Source organism: Syngnathus typhle, linkage group LG4 (assembly GCF_033458585.1).
Source record: "Syngnathus typhle isolate RoL2023-S1 ecotype Sweden linkage group LG4, RoL_Styp_1.0, whole genome shotgun sequence".
NCBI lineage: Eukaryota > Metazoa > Chordata > Actinopteri > Syngnathiformes > Syngnathidae > Syngnathus > Syngnathus typhle.
In genome coordinates, this window is record NC_083741.1 from 9,879,457 (window position 1) to 9,903,801 (window position 24,345).

General features: G+C 37.8%; 1 protein-coding gene across 1 annotated transcript in view; it reads left to right on the forward strand.

Annotated features, from left to right (window-relative positions):
- Positions 1-23,495, forward strand: part of map2k5 (mitogen-activated protein kinase kinase 5) — a 35,789-nt gene extending 12,294 nt beyond the window's left edge. Inside the window, exons 10-22 of the mRNA XM_061276586.1 lie at positions 701-769; positions 1,935-2,016; positions 2,943-3,004; positions 4,305-4,353; positions 4,462-4,535; positions 5,125-5,175; positions 5,253-5,324; positions 6,144-6,173; positions 10,938-10,964; positions 11,218-11,250; positions 13,632-13,693; positions 13,972-14,017; positions 19,740-23,495. Coding sequence (XP_061132570.1) covers positions 701-769; positions 1,935-2,016; positions 2,943-3,004; positions 4,305-4,353; positions 4,462-4,535; positions 5,125-5,175; positions 5,253-5,324; positions 6,144-6,173; positions 10,938-10,964; positions 11,218-11,250; positions 13,632-13,693; positions 13,972-14,017; positions 19,740-19,868 — 786 coding nt within the window. The 3' untranslated portion in view covers positions 19,869-23,495. The remainder of the gene's footprint in view (positions 1-700; positions 770-1,934; positions 2,017-2,942; positions 3,005-4,304; positions 4,354-4,461; positions 4,536-5,124; positions 5,176-5,252; positions 5,325-6,143; positions 6,174-10,937; positions 10,965-11,217; positions 11,251-13,631; positions 13,694-13,971; positions 14,018-19,739) is intronic.
- Positions 23,496-24,345: the final 850 nt, after the last annotated feature.

The window sequence follows — 24,345 nt, forward strand, 5'->3', positions numbered from 1 at the left end:
CCTTAAAATAGAACGATTAAAGGAAAATGCGAAATGCGCATTGAAGATGCTCATGACCTGAAAATTGGACGAGTGAATGAAAATGCTAAATGAGCATTTCAGTTTATGTTCAATTCAAAGATATCTTCAGAGGAGCAAAAAGGTCAACAAACTTAATTGTAATTGTAACTATTGAAGGGATTTTTTTTTCATTTTATTTACCTCAATACGATAGTGAGAGTGACCACCTGAATTTTATTATCCACGTGCAGCCAAAGAAATTAGAACTGATTCAGGATGTTCAGAATGAATTTTTTTTTTTTTTTTTTTCGGTTTTAATTTTTTTGTCTGCGCAATGAAACTGGAAAGGTGGGAAACCATCCGTAGAACAATTTGCAGGAATCCTTTGGGTTTTTATTTGTGCCATGTACAAACGCGAAGTGCTCTAACGTTTTGCCCCTGTTAATTAGTATCGGCATAAGCACACAGCTCAAAGTGTTGTGTCATACCTACTTTTTGTTTGTCTATTGCCCACCTCGGAGGAAAAATAACTTATCAAGTAAAATGTTTTCCCACATCAACCCTGACTATGTTTGATACTTGGGGACCCTTGACAAAGACTTTATCTTAAAAAAAAGATACCTGGGAACTGATTTAAAATGTGGTGGGTGGAATAAACTCTTTTTAATTGTGGTATTTCTATTTTGCATTATTCTAATAGGTGATTCCTCTTGACATCACTGTGGAGCTACAGAAGCAAATAATGTCAGAGTTAGAAATTCTCTACAAGGTCAGTTTCTGTGTAATTCATTTTATTGAACAATTTGATGTCCAGATTAAAGGTACATCTAGAACGTTTTTTGTTTAAGATATTTCTTTAACTGTTCCACACGGGATAGTTCCAGTATGCTGCAGCCATAATAATATAATTGAAGAAAATTTAAAAAAAAAACAGGCTTTAAAACTATTTAAAGATTTAAAAATAGAATCTACATGAATCTCATTTACGGTTAATTGGTAATTTGTCTTGTTTTTGTTATGCTAGATTTCGAGCCGGACATAACTTAATGTCCTTGAAATGTAACTCACCTCCATTGTACTCGCGTTCGTCTGTAAACTCAAGGTGCATTCCGTGACCGCTCACAAAGTAAGTCGCCTCAGAACTACATAGAAAAAAATAATTTAATGCACCAAACAACAATGGCGAATACTTGATTACACTGCAAGATGTATGTGGAAACATTTTATAATTTGATTAATGCAACTAAATCAAAACAGCCATATGTCAACTCAAATTGCAGGGACAGCTACTCTTGAGAAACTGGGCATGTGTTTAATCTGCAAGGGCGGAAAGGGGGTGGCGTCTCACTTTGTGACATCACACAGTGAGAACCGATCATTTTCTTAGATCTGGTGGGGCTGCTCCTTAGAGAGGAGGAATGAGTAGGATTGCTTCAAGATGAGGGAACGAAAGAAAACATCGCTTAGTGTAGAATTGGCATTAAAACATGCCTAAAAGCTAAAAAAAAAAAAAAAAAGAATATGTTTTGGCATGACATGAGTCCTTTTACAGTATGAGATTTTTTTTTTTCCCCAATGTCTGGTGTTTTCATTCCTTTCGCAAGGCGTTGGACCATTCTGTGCTTATTATCAGCCAAAACACCCTTCATTCCACCCTCATGATACATTAGCTACAAATTGTTATAATAAAAAGCAACCTCTTTGGAAAACATTCTCTTAATTACTAGGCTAATCTGGGAAACAATCAAACTTGTCTGATATTTTTATTAGTAATGCATATATAAAAGATAGAAACATTTCCAGACCCCAAAAAAAACTTGGCTAGGAAAACCGACATCATATTTTAAATTTAATTTAGCTCTTCTAATAATTTGGGTAATTTGAAGTACTCTTTTTACACTCTGCAATTTTTTTTTCTTCTCTTTTTATTGCAGTGTGACTCACCCTACATCATCACTTTCTTCAGTGCTTTTTTTGTGGAGAACAGGATATCCATATGTACGGAATTTATGGATGGTGAGTTTTTCTGTGACATCAGCGACTGATGTTGCTCTGACCTGTCCTCCATGTCTCTCCCATGTATCCATTTACACATCTGCTGATCAAAAGTATGTCACGGTGTTGTGAGCTTCTTAGCATGCCAGTGTGCTAAAAGCTACAAGGGTGTAATAAATCTGACTTGAGTAGAATTTGAAGTGTGTGTGTGTGTGTGTTTGTTTTGTGTGGGTGTCTGCGCGCACGCTGTCCCGTTTCAATCAGTGTGGGATGTGTTAGTAGTTGTGTGTCAACTCTGTTAATGCATTGAATCCCCTGTTTCACACTTTTGCCAACCTGTCAACAAAGTATGACTACAGCTTGGCATTTGTTTTAAACCTTGATAGTTAATATGTTTCCCCTCTTCAAAAAGCAGCTAGTTTTCTTTTTTAATTCCCTGAGTCTTTTGTTTCTATTTAAAAATAGGCAATTTTTAATTTTTCAGATGGAAAAATAAACTGGATTTTTAAGCAATTCAATAACTTTTTGTATACTGAATACACAATTGTGAGTGATTTTGGGGGGAAATTTGTGACCCAGTCAGACATTTATTCATTTTCCACAGGTCGCTGTTTTTAATAAGCAGTAAATGACCTTTCAGTAAATGACCTTTGATTCATTGTGGATGACGACAGGGTGATCAAAAACTAATTGTTGAAAATTCAGAAAATATGTTGTTTGCATGCAATGTGATTCTCTTCAAAGTGCATCTTACTTTTGTCAATGTAAAAAGCTTATTCTCTTAAAAGAGATATATTGTGCTTTTACACTTTTTGGCTGGGCAGTCCAGAGACACAACTAAGGCATTTGTATGCAAACATTAAAAAGCCAGGTTTCCATAATTTATCAATTAAATATAATCAAGTGATTGTTTTTGGATAAATGAAATAACTGTTTTTCCAATACAGGTGGTTCACTTGACGTGTATAAAAGGATTCCAGAGCATGTCTTGGGAAGGATTGCTGTGGCAGTAAGTTATAGCACACAATATGGAAACAGTTGGCCAACAGAGGAGATTTCCAACCTGAAATGGTGCACCGCTACCTTTTGATGGCGATTTAGAATTACCACTCCTCAAAGTGATCAAAATTTAAAGGGCCAGCGCATCAATCCCTCTTGATGGAAAGAAAATGCATCTAACGGCATAACGCGACCTTGGCACTGAATGTTTTGATTGTAGTCAACTTCTTACGTTGTTCTTGGCATTTACTTTTTGAATAGAAAGGGGTGACCGACTCACAATTTATTTTACCAAATGTACAAGATAAATGGGGATTCAATACATGAAATTTGTTTGATAAAAGCAGATTAGAAGAAAGAAAACACGTGTGAAAAGATTAATTAGCCTCGATGTAGTGCAGTCCTGACCACAGGCTATGTGCCTGATGGATCAACTCTTCTTTTTTCTTTCTTTTAATACTCCATTATACAGTACCTTACCCTTTAATAGTAATGGCTTGATGTTATGTGAATGTCCTCTTTGAAAAATCATTACCATTTTCTGGTCGCTCATCCTCTACTCTGTCTCCCTCCTCAAACTTGGTCTTTAATCAATGACATCTATTAAGTGTGTTAAATCAGTAATTTACGACTTTCCCTTCTGTTTACCATCACCTTTAATTATCATGTGAGAGGCATCTAAGCGGGTCGAAGTAAAGCTCTAAACATCATTCTCACCACTTTAGGCTCCTTGACCAAAGACACTTTTTTTTTTTTTTTTTACTTTATGGATGGTCAAAAAGCTTCAGAAAAAGCTCCCACTGCTGGTTGTTGCATTACTTTTTACAAGTGTACTTTTCCCACTCTGTGCCGTTGTACTAACTGCACTTTTTAATGGCGTTCAGGAGAGACGCTATTCAGCTCAATTAATTCTCAGTATCTGCACTTGGGTAGTAACTAATTCAAGGTTTCCAGAGGCAAAAGTTTGACTAATGAAAGAATGGTAATCGCAAGGTCTACACATAAATGAAAAACTTTTTTTCTGCCATTTTGGCTTGAATCATTGACTTATTTTTATCGGCTGCCTGAATAACAAGTCCTCTTGTCATCATGGCCAATTAATGACATTCCCCGTCTTCAAAAGGGACTCACTTGAGATGAGACTACAGATCAAAACAATCCCACTTATGAGCTTGTACTGACAAGCATTTCATAGAATAGCTGACAAAATGAATACACTATTGCAATTTATTACTTGATTATTTGAAAATGAGTGAAGTTGAATGACGTTGAAATTTCTTAATTAGGAACTTTTTCTTTTTTCTGGGCAGGTTGTGAAAGGCCTAACATATCTGTGGAGCTTAAAGATTCTTCACAGAGGTGAGTGAACCTTGGTTTGGGCTTTGTGTTGGTAAAAGAATCCAAGTTGATAAAGATCAGTGTCAGATTGCTGATGTTGCAGTTGTATCATGCAGTTTGTTTCTGCAGATGTCAAGCCCTCCAATATGCTGGTGAACACCCGAGGACAAGTCAAGCTATGCGACTTCGGTGTCAGCACTCAGGTAAACTCGTTTGTTTGTTGAATGTTAGGGAGGTTGATGGTTGGAAGAGAGGGAAGATACACTTTTATACTGTGTGCAGTGCTTTGTGCCTTTGGTCAAGTTGTCAATCAATGCATTCACTTTACAACCAGTGCTTTCCCAAGGGTCTTTCTCATGCGTTCACATTACCCCCCATGCCATTGTTCTACAGTACACCCTTCAAAAATACCTCGTTATAATTATGACCACATCCACAACTGCAAAGCCTCATTGATATGCATTCAAAAGAGGTAGTGAAAGCGTGGGTGACTGACAATACCCTTGTCATTGTGTGCATGTTTGTGTCTGTGTGTTTCTTCTCAGTATGTGCGTTTGAAGAATGTTGCAATGTGTGTTTGTAATAGCAGTATTTGGGACATTCATCTGAACACCAAACCGGAATATTTATATATTTTTTAATAGACAAAAAAAACGATTGAAACTGCTTTTTTAACCTCAAACGAAGGTTCCAACATCATATACCTACAAAATAACATTGTTTACTGCTCTGTGCTCTAAAAGGATAACAGCTATAAGGCATTTCATTCAGTATCTCGTTCACTCTTTACAGTTGGTGAATTCAATTGCCAAAACATATGTGGGAACAAATGCATACATGGCGGTAAGTGGACATAAAGTATCATGGCTTTTGTCTGACTGAGAAAGCATGTCCATGACAGATTTTTGTTTCTTACACAGCCAGAACGGATATCGGGGGAACAGTACGGTATCCATGCAGATGTCTGGAGTGTTGGAATCTCTTTCATGGAGGTATGATGATAAATTGTCAGATTTTATGAGATTAGATTCATAGGTGTGTGTGTGTGTTGTTTGTGCATGCGTGTGTCTTGTGAGAGCTGATGATGATGCAGTGAAGCAGCGTTCATTGTTCCCGAGGGTCTTGCTAAAGTGCCCGATTGACAATGTGTTTTCAAATATAATTTAAATTTTAGTATCCCACTCCTGTCACCTGCCTGCCCACTCAGGCTATCGATTTTCAATCTGTTTCTGGCTACAGTAGAACAAATGATTTGCTCTTCTGCCTCAGCTTTTTGTGTCAATATTGTTTAATATCATTAAAAGTGAAACAATAAGACAGCTCACACAGAATGAGCCAAGTTAAAATTATCGACATGAACTCTCTGTGATTGTTTAACCCCGTTTTACCTGTCTCCTTTTATTCAATTCATTTTCGCGAGGCATTGAGCGACATGAAATGACTTGCATGCCTAATCGATTTAGATTGAGCTTCCTCCATCATGATCATGTTTCAATCAATAAAACCCGTTTTGAACATGTAACTTGCCAAATGTTGTGACACCCGTCACAAATCCCCCTACAACACATGTGTCAAAGTCAAGGCCCGGGGGCCAGATACGGCCCACCAAATCATTTTAGGTGGCCCGTGAAGAAATTGTGCATCGAATTCATATGTCATTTCCAAAATTTCAGTTCAAACATTCAACCAACCATCCATCATCTCCTTCCCATTTATTCTGTTCATGGTCAAGGGGGAGGGGGGGGTATTGGGGGGGTTTCTTTTGAATACTAAAATATTTTCACTTACATTTTGTGCTCATTTCCACACAGCTGGCCCTCGGAATGTTTCCCTATCCACAGGTAAGTTTTCGATTTCATTTTTAATTTTTAGTCAAAAAGGTACAAAATAAATAAAAATACATGAATAATACACGGTATGTTATGAAATATGTAAAAATACATAAAAGCCGTTTTAATTTGTATTTGTATTAAATTCCATGTCCTTGTGATAAAGTTTGTATTTTAAGAAGTAATTGTGCAGTATTTATGCCACAAAGGTACAGTTTCTGATACTTCCAAGCATAATACAAGCACACTGGTATTAATCCACACATACATTCAGTTGTTTGAAATCCTTCAATAGGGAAAGATTTAATATTAAAATGATCGACTTACCTGACTGTGCTTTTATGGTCTTCAGGTAATGTACTAAATTATACAAAGACAGTCAAACTAATCTTAAAACAGAACTCTGTATATACAATGCATGAAACTGACTTTGTTAGTCACTTTTCAAGGGAATAATAAGGATTCCAAGGTTTCATTAGATGTCCTCTTGAAAGCCAGTAATAAAGGATTCCAAGGTTTCATTAGATGTCCTCTTGAAAGCCAGGATGAAGAGGTTTGTGTCAACTAGATTGTTCTTTAGTTTTGGCTTGTTGTTTGTTGCTTTTTTTTTTTTTAAATTGATGCACGCTATCTTTTATTTGAGTGCAGCATTTTCTCTCATTGCATTACCTTAAATCCTGCTCAGATGTAATTGCCGACCACAGAAGTGACTTCCCAATCTCATCAAGTCTTAATTAGCCCTTCAAATGGGTTTATCTCACTAATCTCTAGTTGAGCAATCTGATTCTGGTTACCTCAGCTTCCATCTTGGGCCTATGCACGAAATGAGAGCTTGTGGTTTCTATCTACAGTGCAGTGTTTCAGCTATGCTTTGAGTTTACGTACTTTCAGGGCCTTTCAAGGCACCCAAGGTCACGCAGTTTTTGGAAGACGTTTTTTTTTCCTGCATTGAGTGCTTTTGCTTTTCTTAATATTCATATATATATATATTTTATTATGTTATAATATTAATGACTCCCAAAAAAATGTTGTGCTCATTTCCTCTCACCTTTGCTTTTGCTTTTCTAAATATTCATATATATTCTATTATGTTATATTAATATTAATCATACACTGTTTGACTCCAAAATAATTCTTGTGCCCATTTGCTCTCACTTGTCCTCGGTAAATCAAAAATCACTCATTTGCCTACACTTAACCGGCTCAGTGGCATAGTGGTAGAGTGTCCGCCCTGAGACCGGAAGGTTGTGGGTTCAAACCCTGGCCGGGTCATACCAAAGACTATAAAAATGGGACCCATTGCCTCCCTGCTTGGCACTCAGCATTAAGGGTTGGAATTGGGGGGTTAGATCACCAACTGATTCCCGAGCGCGGCACCGCTGCTGCTCACTGCTCCCCTCTCCCCCAGGGGATGGATTAAAATCACACGGGGATGGGTTAAATGCAGAGGACAAATTTCACCACACCCAGGTGTGTGTGTGACGATCATTGGGACTTTAATCTTTAATCTTTTAACTTGGTTCCGAATGGAGCTGCAAGGCTTCTCACTGACCCACGCAGACAACAATACATCACCACAATTGACCTTTCACGGAAGATCTGCCCCGCCACCCACCCCCTCTCACTTGGCTCTTCCGGGTCCGTCATTTGAATGTTTATGGAACAATACAAGCGCAATATCTTTCAGATCGAGGCTGAGGGTCTTTAAAAAATATGCAGTGGAAAGATGAACTCAGTTTTAAGACTGGCTTTTGAGAAGGAAGGAAGGAGGTAGGCAAGAAAGTGAAGGAAGGAAGGAAGGAAGGAAGGAAGGAAGGAAGGAAGGAAGGAAGGAAGGAAGGAAGGAAGGAAGGAAGGAAGGAAGGAAGGAAGGAAGGAAGGAAGGAAGGAAGGAAGGAAGGAAGGAAGGAAGGAAGGAAGGAAGGAAGGAAGGAAGGAAGGAAGGACCCTGTTGTTCTTCTGCAATGCCTTGGTTCTTTGCTCATTTTTACACAGTAGGTCGTATGAAAGCTGTTGTCCATTTAAACTGCATGCTTCTTCAATTCACTTTGTAAACATGTTTTTAAAGTCCTTTATAATAGACATATAGATGAGTTGTTATTATTATTTACTATAAAGCACTATATAATAAATAGATGAGTTTTAATTATTATTATTATTATTATTATTATTATTATTATTATTATTATTATTATTATTATTATTATTATTATTATTATTATTATTAACTGTAAAGCCATGGTGCGGACCTTGTCATTTCTGGTTCTTGGTCTTTTTTTTTTTTTTAGTGAAGCAATACGTAAAAGCCCCAAAAGTCTTAGTGTCTTAGTGTCATGCAGCTTTTAATCTCTTAATTTTTCTCAGCCTCCATATGGTACTGCTGACCGATCACCTGCAGGCTGTTGCCGAGTGGTCTGGCAAGAAGACTTGGATCTAGCAAGGCACAGCTATAGCCAAAGTCCTCAGGCCTAAGCTGTCATTTTTACAGACGTTGGGACAGCTGTTTATAAATCCCCCCCACTACACTTTCTCAGAAAGCATTTTAATACAGATTTAGGATAGAATTTTTTTTTAGGCTGTATTGTAGTCTAGTGGAAGATAACATGATGCATGTTATTGTGCTCACAGTAATAATAATAATAATAATACATTTTATTTATAAGGCGCCTTTCAAGACACTGAAGGTCGCCGTACAGTAGATCGTAATGTGTGAATACTTGTTTGTCATGATCAAAGATCTTTGTCAGGAGTTAATTGAGGTCTTTCTCCAATGGCCCAAAAGTATTTGAAGACACTCGATCTGATGTGCCAGCAGCACATTTGGTTCCGACCGACATGTCTGTTTGTATGCTAAATGGGATTTTTATTTTTCGTTTTGCTGTTTTACTGCAAAACACAAGGTCGTGTTTGTGAACGTTTTGACTTGCTCCAGCTATCCAGAGCAAGGTCTTAATTCATCATAGTCCTATAATGCTGTAGTGTGTATGAAAAGTCGTATAGAAGACAAGACCGTGTACAAACAGAGCACCCAGGGACGTAGGAAATGTTTGAAACATTTAAGCATGACAAAAATGCAAAATGACCTGGTTTAGATCAACTTAACGTTTATGTTGAAATTCAAATGATAAGCAAACTCCATGTCAAGAAAGATATGCAGAAGATCAATTTTGATACGTGGTTAGGCTTCCCCGTACAAAAATAAGTGCTTGGTTATGCTTGAATTGGTTTGTGTTCCACAATACAATTTCAACCTCTGAAGCAGTATGCAATTTGGTCCAAGTAATTATTTCAGGGCAAATTACTTTTACATTGTTGCCTTTAATGTGTCTGAATCAGGCAAAAGTGGATATGGAGGCAGTTTAAGAGTCTCTTGATAGTTACAGTGTGTGGGAACCTGTATTTAATTGAGTGAATCAATAAGTGCTGGAATATCCTGTCAAAAAAGTTGCATTATGAGCATTTTTTTTAGAAAACGTGATTAGATTAGACCAGTGCTTCTCAATTATTTTCTGTTACGCCCCCCCCTGGCAAGAAGAAAACTATTCGCGCCCCCCCTCCCCACCGTGACTATCCTAACTTGTCTTGTAAGTCGTAAAATGTTGCTTGTCGCAAACGTGACAGAAGTAACAATGAGAGCGCCACTGCACCCTGCTGTAGTAAACGCGCAATTACACTTTATTCTAGTACTGCCAAAAAAAAAAGCCTGTTCCCCAGGGTCACACGCGCCCCCCCAGGAATAGCACCGCGCCCCCCTTGGGGGGCGCGCCCCACTATTTGAGAAGCACTGGATTAGACACACATTAGGAGAGCCTTGATGTTGGAACAGCCATCAATTGATAGAACAAAATCTAAACTTTTTTCCTAGAAAGGTTTTTGTGGAACTGATCCTCAGGTATTTACTGTAAAATCTCGCTGTTGTGTGCTCAAGCCAAATCAATAAAAGACTCGAGCTGTCTTTTGGAATCTTGCTGTTCTAGGGTTTCAATAATTGATGGTGTCGTCTGTTTGACATGTCCTGTCTTTTTGGCGTTCCTTTGCGAATGCCAAAAGATTCTATTACATCTTTCACTGACAACCTGATATAAAGATACTCTTGTTGATTGAACATTTACAGTATTTAAATAATGAAGCCTGGATTGAGAAAATAAGACTGAGTTGAAAATTGCAGCGAACAAATCCTGTGAGTGACTCACTGTGGTGACCACTAATGGGACAAACCGAAAGTCACAACAACATTGAGCGTCCACATTGAGAATCTTTTGTGCTCTCTGACTTGACTCTTAAGAATTAATTCGGCGTTTTATTTTTTTTTTAAATTTATTTTAGGGTCAACTCGCTACTCTGGATATTTTTTTCCCATTATTTCTTTTGGCAAAAATATATTCTGATTCCAGACAATTCAGAGACCAGCATCTTGAATCGACTTCAAGTTCCACTGTGTTATAGATTGGAACTTGGTGCTTGCTCACTTTGACATCTGGTCATGCCGATTGTAGCAATTATTGTACATCTCAGTACCTCGAGATAACCTGCAGGGCAAGAATAAAATGCTACTCTGAGAATTCACATTAGTGGATCTTTTATGCCCATTCTCCCAAATGAGAGCGAGGCCATTAACAATTGTGTGTTTTCATTATGTAAATGGTGTTACGCATACCCACAAATTGCCACCAGGAAAGCAATAATTTTCTCCTAGTGATCATAATGTGTCCAAGTGGATCGTCTTGATTATGATATGCTAATTACATATTGCCGTATCTCTTGTTTGTGTTACAGATCCAGAAAAACCAAGGATCACTAATGGTAACTTCTGTTTTACTTTGCAAACTCTTAGTCTGGTCTCATGTTCTCACATTTCACAGGAGTTGCATTAAAATATTTGTTCAGGCTCAAAATGCTGATATTTTCACGAAAAAATATATAATATAGGAGCTTAAGGGTGGCTTTGTCTGACTTCCCTGCATTTGATTTATTTGCAAAGACGAATCACAACACGGCTTTCCTTATTGCCCTGAAAATCCCTATCAACTAACGTGAAATTCATCTCCTCTTTCAGCCTCTTCAGTTACTGCAATGCATTGTTGATGAGGTGAGTCGTCGTCTTTCCGTGCTTTTGCATCTAAAGTCAGTCCTAATGGACCAGAAAGCTTATATTTTGTTTCCTAATGAAGCAAACCACTCGGGCAGCTTATCTCCCCGCTCGCTCAGCCTTTCACCCAAAGCAACCGCCTAAGGCTATACAATACAATATATATACATTTGTACTGTATGGCGGACCCTTCGTTCGTTAAGTGTTATGCACAACTGCTGTTTTGCATTCTAGTAGATTAAAAAATATTTTGAAACAGAAACCCTTGCACAAGCAAATAGTGCTAGTTAAGTTTGCTGCCCGTCCAAGTGGCAAAGGACAAATCCAGACTTGGATATTTATTTATTTGGTATTTGGTTGATGTAGGAAGGATTGAACCTGATGTGCATTCCTCCTTGTGTGTGTAGTCTGACAAGATGGACACAGAGTTGAAACGCCTTTGCTGTATGTACAAGTAGGAGCATTAAAACATGCCCTTGTGCTGCGCGACCAGTTCAAATTTTTACAAGCACACTCTTGTTGGGGGGAAGAAAGTCGACCATTCCATCAACCACAAAATTTGTTGAAACAAAATGTTTGGCTTATTAATTATTATTATATTTTAATAATTTGGCGGGTATTCAGAACCAACGATTGTCGCTGCGACAATATTCGTCTGTCCACCACTGCATGACAGTAGGATAAAAGTTTGTTTTGTTATTTATTAGCAGATGTAATATACTAAGCTATCCCTAGTTAGACCACATTCTGTGACGTATGTAGAATCCATACTATGTTGTACTTATTTGGAGGGGCGATGGGTATTCCCAGATTAATCAATGGACTAGTTTGGATTGTGTTCAGTATGTCTCCAGTACTAATAGCCTTTTGGTTTTCGTTTGTTCAGACAAATTATGTAGGTTTTACCTTAAAACCCTTTTCCAACAGTTTCTGTGGCAACTTAAGGTAAGACTTACATAATTTGTCTGAACAAAAGAAAACCAAAAGGCAATCAATGGAATAAGCGGTAGGATAATTATTACAAAAAGAGTCATTTGTGACGATCATACAGCAGCCGATGAAAAACCAAACATAATGGTGGCGATTTCGAGCCTTCAGTGACTCATTATATACCCTCAATACATTCCTCTAACTTGTTACTTTTGTTACAACACTAACTCTAAGGCATAAAAATCCCGCCTGTTAATGTAATATGAAACAACTCATTCAAAGAAATTGTTCTCTCCTTCATGTTATGGTGATTTGTTAACTGTTTTCAGTTGATACCTTGAAGTAGGGCTTCTCTGTAGTTGGTCCTACCATCTGCCCACTGTCCGCTCTCATTAATGTGCCGCTTCTCTGTTTGGGTAAAAGCAAGCAGCTCCACTTTATTTCCAAGACTGTAATTACTGATCTAATTTTGCCTCATAATTGCTTCATGGCAATGACATGTATATTTACTCGTAGCCTTGTACCCTTGTTCACATCGTGGAACCAGGTTGACAACCAGAGGAATAATTCACATAGAAGAGCCACTTTCATCAGCCTGCTTGTCTTTTGTGCTTTAGCCTATTGCCACATCAAAGCTACAGCAGTCTTCCTCTCAGCTGGAAACATGAATACATGCATGAATGCATGTTTTTTTGATACCGCAAAAAGGTACATGTGCCAGTAAATAGGTGGACTTTAACAGCAAAATGTATTTCTTTTATATTGATATTGATTTGGTACACTCACTTCAAAAGAGTGTACTCGAGAGTGGTGTGATATGACCACATTTTCTTATCTCATTATTCTTGCTGGAAATCTCGATAGCGATACGATAACAATATTACTATGGGTTCAGCACTGCAAAGTGCAGTGGGATGAGATGGAACCAATGTATTTGTTCAGTTAAATATAAAAAATTCCGGGATCTCCTTCCTCATTACGCACATGTTGTGAGGTGCCCAGATAAAGGGGCTGTTAAGGAGTGCTGGCGAACATGACACAGTTCATAACCTACGAATGTGACACAAAACCTATTTCCCAGAAGTTACATACAATTTGCAACGATTAGTAATTGCAGAAGACTTATAAAGCTCTTTATCCACACCATACATTGCCAAAAACATTTTAAAACGGCAGACTTTCTATTATTTGAAAATGTATTAAACGATGAAACCGTATTCATATGCTGCTGCAAAGAAGACAAAGTAGAACAAAGCAAAGAAGAAAACAGAAAATAAACGGCAAAGAAAACCCAAGACCTAGTGTTTGTTTTTGGCTCCGATCATTAAAACTCGTGGAATTCTTTAGCGATTTTGATGTTGATTGGTTTGTTACAAACCATCCATCCACCTAAAAATAAAAATGAACACACCTCCCCTAATCTTCACATGTATACCTTTATATCTTCAAAGGATCCTCCAGTTCTTCCTGCAGGACAGTTCAGCGAGATTTTTGTTCACTTCGTTACTCAGTGGTAAGTCTAGTTTTTAACAAGATGTCATTGTTGTCATCTAAATGGATTCACCTCTACTTCACAATCTCATAAATATTTTCACTGTCCACACAACATTGCCCTGAGGGACTTATTTTGTCTTTGAGGATACGTATTAATTTGTTTTATCCAAATAACTAACTATTGTCGTATCAACTTAGCCTTGCAACTGACTGAATGGACTTTTTTTTATGGATTTTAGCAAAAGCAATACAGTACATATCTTCTATTGAGTACATTTTGACTCTCTGCTCTTTCAGTATGAAACGACAACCCAAAGAGAGACCTGCCCCCAATAACCTAATGGTAAGTAAAACCAATTTGTTCAAGCAGTTGTAACCTTCAAAATAATCACATTGAGAATCTGTGTATACAGTGTCATTGAATTCTTGCGCATTGCAGTTAAATGAAGTTTGATCTGCGTAGCTTTTGTCTACAGTTGTACTTTTTGTAAAGTTGCAGAGTTCGCGGTCAAGCACATTTAAAATTCTACTAATGAGTAAAAATAACGTGAATGAACTTTCATGTAATGAAAAAAAGCCACAAAGATCTGTGGAAAACCTTGAGACTGGTTGAAGGTGCACTTCTGCAGTAATTCATTAAATTGGCACTTTGTTGATTCCAGCTAAGTACTGTTCAAGAGTTAATCAAATCTATTGTGACCATTTTTAGCATACAAACGTCTGTGCCTGTTTGTATTTGAGGATTATGCTTCATAGGGGCTAGGCGATATAACCAAAAAGTATATCACAAAATATATACAGGTGCAAGTACTGGTATTTCTTATTGGTCAATATCAATATATGTTGAAATGTTTAATTTTTTTTCTATATTATATAGCACTGGAATAAAAAGGCTGAATTTGGGATGTTTCATTTGAACACTTATTGTTTCGAAATCAACGCAACCATGAAAAAGTCAAATGAAGTTGACACGTTTTTAAACATAATTATTATTAAAGTAATAAGGCTGGGTGATATGACTGGAAATATTGATATATATATATATTTTTTTGCCTATTTAAAATAATAAAAACATCCATTTTTGTGTCCATTGTAGTTCAATGGGCAAAGTTGCGCCTCTAGCAGTGCACTATAAATGCTTATTTGCGGAAGATGCTACCCCAAAGTAGTATTGTTCATACTTACATGATGCTTCATTCAATATTCAGACAAAGTGATGTCAGAACCACAGTAGCGGTTTTGCTGGCTGAAACAACACAATTGTCATCCCTGCACGCGCAGATGATGAGTGCCCTAAAAAATAGATGGAATATGTTTAACATACTACATGTTATTATATTAAACAAATAGTTTCTTTCTTAATTGATACAAGTGTAGATGTGATTACATTTATTTATATCCCCAAAAGCATTCAGTACTTCATATTATCTTTGGAAATATGTTCATCTTTCCCCTTGCTTCCCAAAGTTGTTTCACAGCCTAGTCTCTAATGTATGACACTTCTATGCATGGCGTTCTCTGCGCCGCAAGACTGTTATTTGTACTGAGCACCTTTTAAAGCGGAGAGACATTTTCCTCTCTGTTTTTAGGCCAAGGACAAGCGACAGTTAGGTCCTCAGAGAGTTTTGGGGTGAAGTTTTACGTTGTGAGAACAGAGCATCGAAGGGTGTAAATGTGGAGCTGCTAACAGATAGCAAGTTTGCAGTCTGACACCATAGAGGGCTAAATGGAAACCATGGTCTGGCACTCATTGGAAGTGAATGTTTCATGACAAAGAGGGTGTTCTTAGCAGCTCTTCTTAGGCAGATGTTAGGTTTTGGATGTACTAGTTTTTGTGGCAGCTTGATCATCATTTGAACAAATAATACCTCTATCGACATCACTTCATTCAAAACAAGTTGAATCAGCTTGTGTTGAGCCAAAAGGTAAAGCTCTGAATTTACTCTGCTCCTCTGCCTTGAGAGGAACTTGATGAAGTGGCTCGGGCATCCTTTTAGGATGAGTCTTAGACGCCTCCCTGGTGAGCTGCTAGCAGGCCCCTGGGACAAACCAAGACACGCTGGAGAGGCAATGTCTCCTGGCAAGCCTGGGAATGCCTCAGGGATCGCCCTGGAAGATCTGCACAAAGTAAATAGAGAAAGGGAAGTCTGTGCTTCTCTGCTAAAGCTACTGCCCGCTTGTCCTGTCTTCTGATAAGTGGAAGTAAATGGATAGATGGACAGCATCATTAATAACACCTTGCACATTTAGAAATGTACCTAATTCTTTTGTTGTTGGCTTTTGCCCTGTCAGCTGTCTCCATATCATCTACTTTTCCCCTTACCTGTATTTTTGTCTTCCTTGAGGCCTGTTCTTTCATTCTCCCCGCTATGAGCCAAGAGATGTAAGGTCATGGATGCCTGCCTTTGTAATGCCAGCCTGCTGATTATCTCCGTCTTCTTCTCTCTTCTGCCTCATTCCCCCTTTCTTGCACACTTCTTACTCTGCTTCCCCATTCCGCCAGCCTCCTGAGTCCATTAAAACTCTTTTACCTATTCTATCTGTATGTTAATGTGCCAAACGGCATCGACCTGTTTTGCTTGTGCTGCCGTTTGCCTTTAGTTTTTATCTTAGCTACTCCTTTCTACTGGAAGGCAAATGTACCAAATAATAACACAGGTAGATATGCTGAGCTAATCAACATGCTTGTAGGAATTATAGCATTTCAGCTCTGAGGACCAGGTTTTGCAGTTTTGCTCTGAAAAGAGACTGACTGCTTTTGTGTTCCTCGTGAACTTGTAACTTATAGACTGAAGTTGGACAGTGAAAATATTGTCTTTTTCTTGACCATAGGTTTAAAGCGCTGAATTAGGTCAACTCGATCAAATTGAAGCAGTCGTCATTTTTCTGGTTTGAAAGATAACTAATTCTACCTAGTATTTGTACAAGTCTTAAGCTTTTGTAGTGAGCCATCTACAATGAAAGTGAGTGTTTTTCTCTCCTTATTCTAATGCATTTTTTATTGTGGACACACTATACTGTCGTCATAAGTTAATGACGTTGCTCAGTTGAGGAGACTTTCCACTGGCCTCACTCCAGCAGCTTAGCTGGTAGGATTTAATGATCACCTATCCTGTATGACATTTCTTGCTTTTGCTCCTAAACAGACTATCCTATGTTGGTCCAAAAGTGCAAAACATATGTGACAAATAATTCAAACAGAAATAAACAGAGCAACAAATAATTACACAGAACATCAAAAATCAAAATGCAACAGGAAATGAAAATAACAAAAACTCAACAAAACAGCAAATGAAAATCACAAAATACATAAACAATACAAGAAAACAAAACAGCAAATATAAAACAAAACAAATAATTAAACAAAGATTTAGAAATAAAAAAAAGAAAGAACTATATAAAAATGAACCTACTAACCTATATAATTAACCTACTGGAAGTGTTTTATGTTACTGCATTTAACTCTTTGTAGTTTTGTTTAGTTGTTATTTTCATTTGTTCTTTTTTATTAAGGTAATTATTTGTTGTGTTTTGCACTTCAGGGCTTCCATATTTCCCCCTGCCTCTTTTGCTTAAAAAAAAAAATCCACATTTTAAAATTATCTTATTTCACATTTATCAGACTTCAGTGGTCTGAATATTTTGTCTATGTGCATTTTTTTTGTCCATGAAGGCCAGAAAAAACAAGTGCAAGCATTCAACACAGTTACATTATTTGATTGGGATTTGATTGACATGTCATCCCCCCGCTCAGCCTCATCATCCCTAATTCCCTAGCCAGTAGCCTTCACACAGCCTTTTAGCACCCTTGTCAATGCAGCCCCCCTATTCTGCTTCTCTATTCAAAGCCGTGCAGACACATTCAACCTCAGAGACACCAGATGAGCCCCTCTAGTTTCCACAAAAGAATCCCTCCGATGTCGCTCTGTCTCCAAATTAACACATATATGCAGACATAAAATACGGTACAGTCCAATATATCTCCTTTTCTCAACTGTATTTTTTAAATCAACTGAACTCTAATTTTGCCTTAGTTATCTGTCTGCGTAAAACCTGTTATGAAACTATTCCTCACATAGCAGTCTATTTAAAATGTACCTCCAGAGATCCCACATTGAGGTCTTGATGGAGAAAGGGAGTGATATCACACCACTTGCTATTGAGTGATATGCCAGATCGCTTTTATTTTTTTACGTGGCGCATAATCAACCTCTCAATGTGGGGATCTCTGGAGGTACACTTTAAGTTAATCATGTAATGTTTAAACAACAAAATATTTAGTACATCGTGTAATGCCATATTACCTGCATCTGAGGTCAGCATATCATTGCACCTAATTTGGGTTCCTCATGTGTGTTGTCGAATGTTTTCAATCCTGAACTTTCCTGTCAGCACCTTTACTCCAAAATGCTTTCACGTTTGACCCATGGGGTTTTGTTGACAAATATCCCATTCACACATACTGGTGTGCTGCACTGTGGCACTCGTGCATAGTTGGTCACGCCATTGGAGCGTCAGTCGAGTCCCATTGCCAGTCAACTTTTCTCCATAGTTGTCTGAAGCCAACAGTTTTCTTTTAGTTATATACAACTCGGATGAAACTTGATTTTGCACGTTAGTGGGAAGACACCGTCATCTCTATTGACAGGCAAAGTTATGGTGTGATTACAGTAAATATTTGCATGAAAACACTTCTGATTCTGTATAACGTACGTACACTACCAAATATTTTGACATAGCTTCTTATTCAGTAGCACTAGAAAGTGTGTCTCATTTCCTTGCTTGCAAACCAACTGATACAAAAACAGTCATTACTGCTTTCTCTTTGCACTTTAGAGAGATTACTGTTGGAATTGTAAAAATCATTGCCCAAGTTCTATTCCTTTTAACCGGAGATCTACAGATTTAGTGCAAGGGAATTTCTATCCCTCAGTTTCATCACCCTCATCTGTGTTGAGTTACCTTTCAAATCTATTCCAATGAGGCAAAGATGAGTCTTTTGTTATACTTGCCTCGATATTTGATCGCAAACGCTGGTATAGCAGTGGAGCGTTTCATAGATCCACACTTTGACATCTAAAACGAGAGATATAAAACACATTTCCCAACAGTCTGTATTGAGACATTTAATATGGATCTCAGCCAAGGCCAATTGTGCCAAAGTCAGACTAAAGAGATAATGTTTCAGCTTTTATGATTTTATTTTGTTAGCGTGTGTTTAAACTGACCAGCCACATGGTTGTTTTTTTTCTAATTGTACAACCAGAGGGCCCATGCAAAATGAATGGGCGGCTTCGATTCACTTGCTGTCATTTACAAACTCATCCTTTGTTAACTTTTGACCTCTGACCACCCTTAACAAGAACTGTGTAGTCCTTCAGATGAGAGTGGTGATTGTTGTCATTGAGACATCACATACCACATCTGTGTTTGAACTTTTGCAATTGTGGAGGTCAACACTGTTGCAGCATGTGAAGATGTACCAAAGATATAGACATTTTCCAATTATGTGCTGTTACTAAACTATTTCACCGCCTGTCAAGCAGATCAATAAAGCCAATAATCACAAACGTCCCGACAAGACATTATGATAATAAAGTGTAATCTGTTGGTCTTAAATATTTAACAGCATCTTGTCATCTTCCACTTTGATTTATTGAGGCTTATTTTTATTATTATGTGCACTTACAAGCTGTTAATAGTAAAAATGATCATAAAATATATTGCACATTGGGAGTGAAACAACATCGGAAAGAAAAAAAAGTGTATTTTTATTGTTCCTCCTGTTCATTTAAGCATCATTGTATTATTCTGTCACCACCAGGAAGAAGTATTGTAATTTATTTATGGGGAGAAATAACTGCCACCAGAGTTTGAGCAAAAATATTGTAGAAAGAAAAAAAATGGATAGATGTGTGTGTATATATATATATCTGTGGATTGAATAATTAGCTGTGTTCTAATGAAATCAGCTGAATACTTTCTGAATGCACTGTAACTCATAAGTCTAGTTGCAGTATATAGCCATCCTATTCATTCATCTCTTTTGCTTCATCCTGTTTTAGGATCATTCCTTCATTGTACAATACAATGACGGAAATGCCGAGGTCGTGTCCATGTGGGTTTGTCGCTGTTTGGAAGCGAGACGAACGCAGCAGGTTCAAGGTCGTAACTTACGCCTTGATGGACCATGATATTCTGAGCCAATGCCTTGACCGCTGCACCGCTTCAAGGTCATGTACTGTATGTCCACCTGAGTCATCGGTGAAGGTTGTCAATCACGAAACGTTTGAGCCAATTCCCATCACTTTTGTGCGGTGACAGGAGCTCACTTTCTTTGGACACACTCTTAAGCTTTGCATTCATTATGAAGAACCCTCTGGTGCCGATCGTCCTCTGCTGTCCAACCAGATGAACAAAGTTGAAAAGGTGATTAATGCTTGTACGACCTCAACGTTTAAGATTGCAATATTGTGCGAGTGATGGTGGTTCTGGCACCCTGCTAAGGTGTCTGCCTGTGGTAGGGGGGGTCACGGCTCAGTGGTTGAGTGGTTGTCTCCCAACCCGGAGGTTGGAGGTTCAATCCCCAGCCACTGTGACCATGCCCAAGTGTCCTTGAGCAAGACACTGAACCCCCAGTTGCTCCTGATGGCATGTCATCAGTAGATGAATGAGAAAGCAGCGTGAAGCCCTTTGAGTACCAAAAGGTCAAAAAGCACTATACAGTACTACCCGTTTACCATGTGTATGCTCCTCTTCCCAGTGGTATCATTTATCGCTTCAGCAGCCATAGTGGTTCTCCACAATGGTAATCATTCCTGGCAAAATATATCAATTTATAACGGCTTGAGGAGAACATCAGCCACTGGTGTCCCAATTCCTTGATACTGACAAGAATCCGTGTGCGCTAAACTATTTCAGCTCTAGACACGTAGGAAATGTGACTCCTCCCAGTAAAGAATTATTGCACCTTAAGTATTGAACGTACTTATCTTAATCAGATTAACTGATGGTAAACTACTCTATGAATTTATGATTGCAGCACAAATCAAAACACCCTTTGCCATGAATATGTCCACATACGTACTTGACAATCAATAAATAACTTTTTGTTCTGACAATCGTTGAGCCACTAGAAGTGTATCTCCGGAGATCCCACATTGAGGTCTTGATGGGGAAAGGGAGCAATATTGTAAAGTTTGGTCAATATCCGGTGTCCCCATTTTTATGTCTTGTATTTGCAAAATGTATTCTTTTAGTGCACATCGCCATGTTGCCAATGGATGGTGTCTCGATTCCTCATTTTCAGAGTGGTTGATCATTCACCAGGCATGTTTTAAGAATGATGTACGCCTTTATAAAAAAAACTGGCTTTAATTCGGTTTGGCTAGCTTCTTTTCCTAAAATGTGCAAAGCCCATGACAGAAATGCTATTCTCAAAAGAAAGACCAATCTCTGTTTTTTTTTGGTTTTTTTGCTTTTGGTGCACACATGCATGGAGTGGGAAAACAAAACATTCCCCCTCTTATAAACCAAACATTGTTACATTCAAGACACTGCTTTGTTCTGTGGTGTGTCATCCACTGTCTAAAAATAAAGTTGTAATGTGATCATACATAATGTTCATGGAGGACATTAATGCAAGTGTACTATACTGGTACTTCCCTTTGAGAACAGTGATATGGATTTTCCCATTTAAAAAAAAACCCACAATTTGAAAAAAACAGATGTGATTTCTGACAAGGTCTATATGATTTAAGATGCCTTCACTGCCTGAAGACAAGGTAAGAAATGTGGAACAGTAGCACATAGATTTTGTTATGAGTTTGGGTTCTGACTAAAGTCTACTGAATTTCTTGTCTTGCACAGTTGAAACAATGTCTGAAATTTGTCAACGTCTTGGTATTTTTTATGTCATCCCCTAAAAAGATGACGCTATGCCAGATCTGTGCTGTCACATCAAAATTTTCATAGTGCTCTTAATTGTTTAAAAAAATCAGTCAGTAGTTTGATATTGATCCGTCTACAATTCATAAATGACTGTGTAATGTTTAGCATTTGCCAATCAAAAATCTAATTCAACCCTCTTTTAAGAGAGAATTACACTTTGACTGGAACTGTTGTTTGCATTTCATTACTTAAAAATGTCTCATAAATGCAGCAGAGGTAAAACGTTTGCGGTGAAGCGAATAATTCAATTGAAACACATTCTCACCAAAAATTATGAAAGTATGTAAAGTGGGGCAAATTATACTTTAAAAAAATATAGACAAAAAAATTTATACTTACTTTGAAGATTTATGGAGGTCAATGGGAAAGTGGGGTTGTGTCTTGTGTGCTTCTTCCACTGAGTCACCAATGTGAAAGGACCTTGTTTGTTGTACTGGCAGCCAATGAGTCCTTAGGAGCTGGTGAGCATTATCATGAAGCATTTTGTATTTACCTCAAAAACATATGAAAGAAATAAAATGTGCTCTGGATTGTAAATGGTAGAGAGAAGGGTTCCTATTTTTTTTTTTTTTTTTTAAGTTATGTTAAAAGTTGTTTAATGCGTTCAGGGTTGCAACCTCATAGCTTCATACCCCAGATGATATTTGCATATTGCGCCATAGTCACCCAAACCTGTATGCACCTTGCAGGCTGAAATTCACCTTTAATTTGCATTTTGTAATTAATCTGAGTCAACCTTTAGTTAGAAGCAGCCTTTTTGGTAGGTAATTGTTTTCATTAACCTGGGAAGAGGTGCTTAAACCACAAATGTCATAGATTAGATGAGTCCAGATGTGTGTGGGGGGGGGGGGGGTTATTCTATTACATCCTCTACTGTAAGCACTTTTGACTGTTCACTTCTATAGAAAAGATATATAAATCCAATGCATTATTGTCATTACTAAATATTAAATAGTAATTTGATGAGTGTTCCATTCATTTGAGTGGGTGGGTTCAAACCAAATGTGCTCTGTTCAACACATCTAGATGTAAATACCAGGCTGGCCTTCTAAACTTTGGTCTCAGTCATCTTATGATCTAAAACCAAACATGTCTTCAGTATACAGTACATCCATACATAATAAGATTGACCTTGCCATTCTAAAACTTTTTTTACTGTGTTTATCATCCATATTTGAATAGCTGGAAATACAAGCTGAAACGTCTCATATTCATCTTCTAAATATCCAGCAAAAATTACGAAACTGGCCTTACTCTGCCGACACTTTTGAAGGTGGCTGGCGATGCCTTTTGTAAGCTCTAAATGAAAGGCTTGAATTAAGCATTTATTCTGATGTAGCTTTAACACTATGACCTTTTAGAAGCTTAATTATAGGAGACAAATGATTCATGTCTGTGCTCACTGTTTTTCATCCAAATATCTATTTTCTCTTTTTTCGAGGATGTCAAGTTCACCAATTTGTTTTGTCACTGCTATAACATTCAATTAACAGATGTCATTGTTTTATTTTGGTTTCCATGTGGACTTTCAAATGCCATCTTTGTTTTACTTTCTGCAAGCAAAACACTGCCTTGTCACCACTGACCTTGGACAGTTTATTTATTCAAGTAGATGTCTGAATACATGCGTGAATCTTCTTTGTTCCGTAACCAAGTTATTATACAGCTGCGTGCTCCGTGGCGGTTCTCGAAGACCCTGACACGTGCACCAGCCGCATGGAGTCACTCATTGCTCATTGACTTGTATTACATGTATTTTAGGCTTTTAATCAAGTTCCTCAGCATGGAGAAGGACAAATTGCTTGTTTTGATGGGTCTACCCTTCATGTTACTATCTCCAAATTCTCTGATTAAAAAATGTAGCATAATGATGTTTGTGTACGGGTGTTATTTCTTTGCTGCAATGCACTAAAATGTATGTCCCATGAAAGATTTACCAAATCTACACACCACTGAAGCTCATGATCGTTAAATTAATGTGATGAGACTATTTGTCTTGTCTTTCCAAACTTCACCCATCCAAAAGATAAATGAAAAGGCTCCTTTAAATTAAAAATGTATTGCCAAGATTATTACTACAAAGAAATAATCCATGGACTTTCAATTGGAGAGTCCACATTTTACTCTTTTCTTTTTTCAATTATTGACCATTCTAAAGTGTTGAAAATGGTTTGCTCTCTTTGCCGATGCAATGATGATGGTTGAACAAATGATTTTGGAGGTACATAGTTTTGGCCCAATGCCAGCAACATTTTTAAGTATCAAGACTAATCAATGTATTTTCAAAACTGTTCCTGAACTTTTTTTTTTTTTTCAATTGCAATTGGCTGGATCAAATGCTCATGTGGATCATTAGTGGCCCACAGCCATATTTGCGATACCGCTGGTTTGTGAGAAGTTTCGTATCTGTCTGTTTAATCTAATTTATGAGTTGCAGATGCAAGATTGGATCATTTTGATAGTCCAGTATGTAAATATGAAGTTCAAGTCAACTTGAAATCTCAAATGGTGCACAGTGCGCTTGCCTCTACAAGTGGTCTTGGGGCTGAAGTATAAATCACTGGTGTGATTTTAAGCAGGCTGCAAACGTGCGCGCGCTGCGGGTGCGTGTATGTGCCAACTCCATCTGCCACGCGTAATTTCCCTCAACAGATGATCTATGGGTCTGCTTCAAGTGACCTATAGTGCTAAACATGTCTCAATGAGAATGTGGATGCGCCA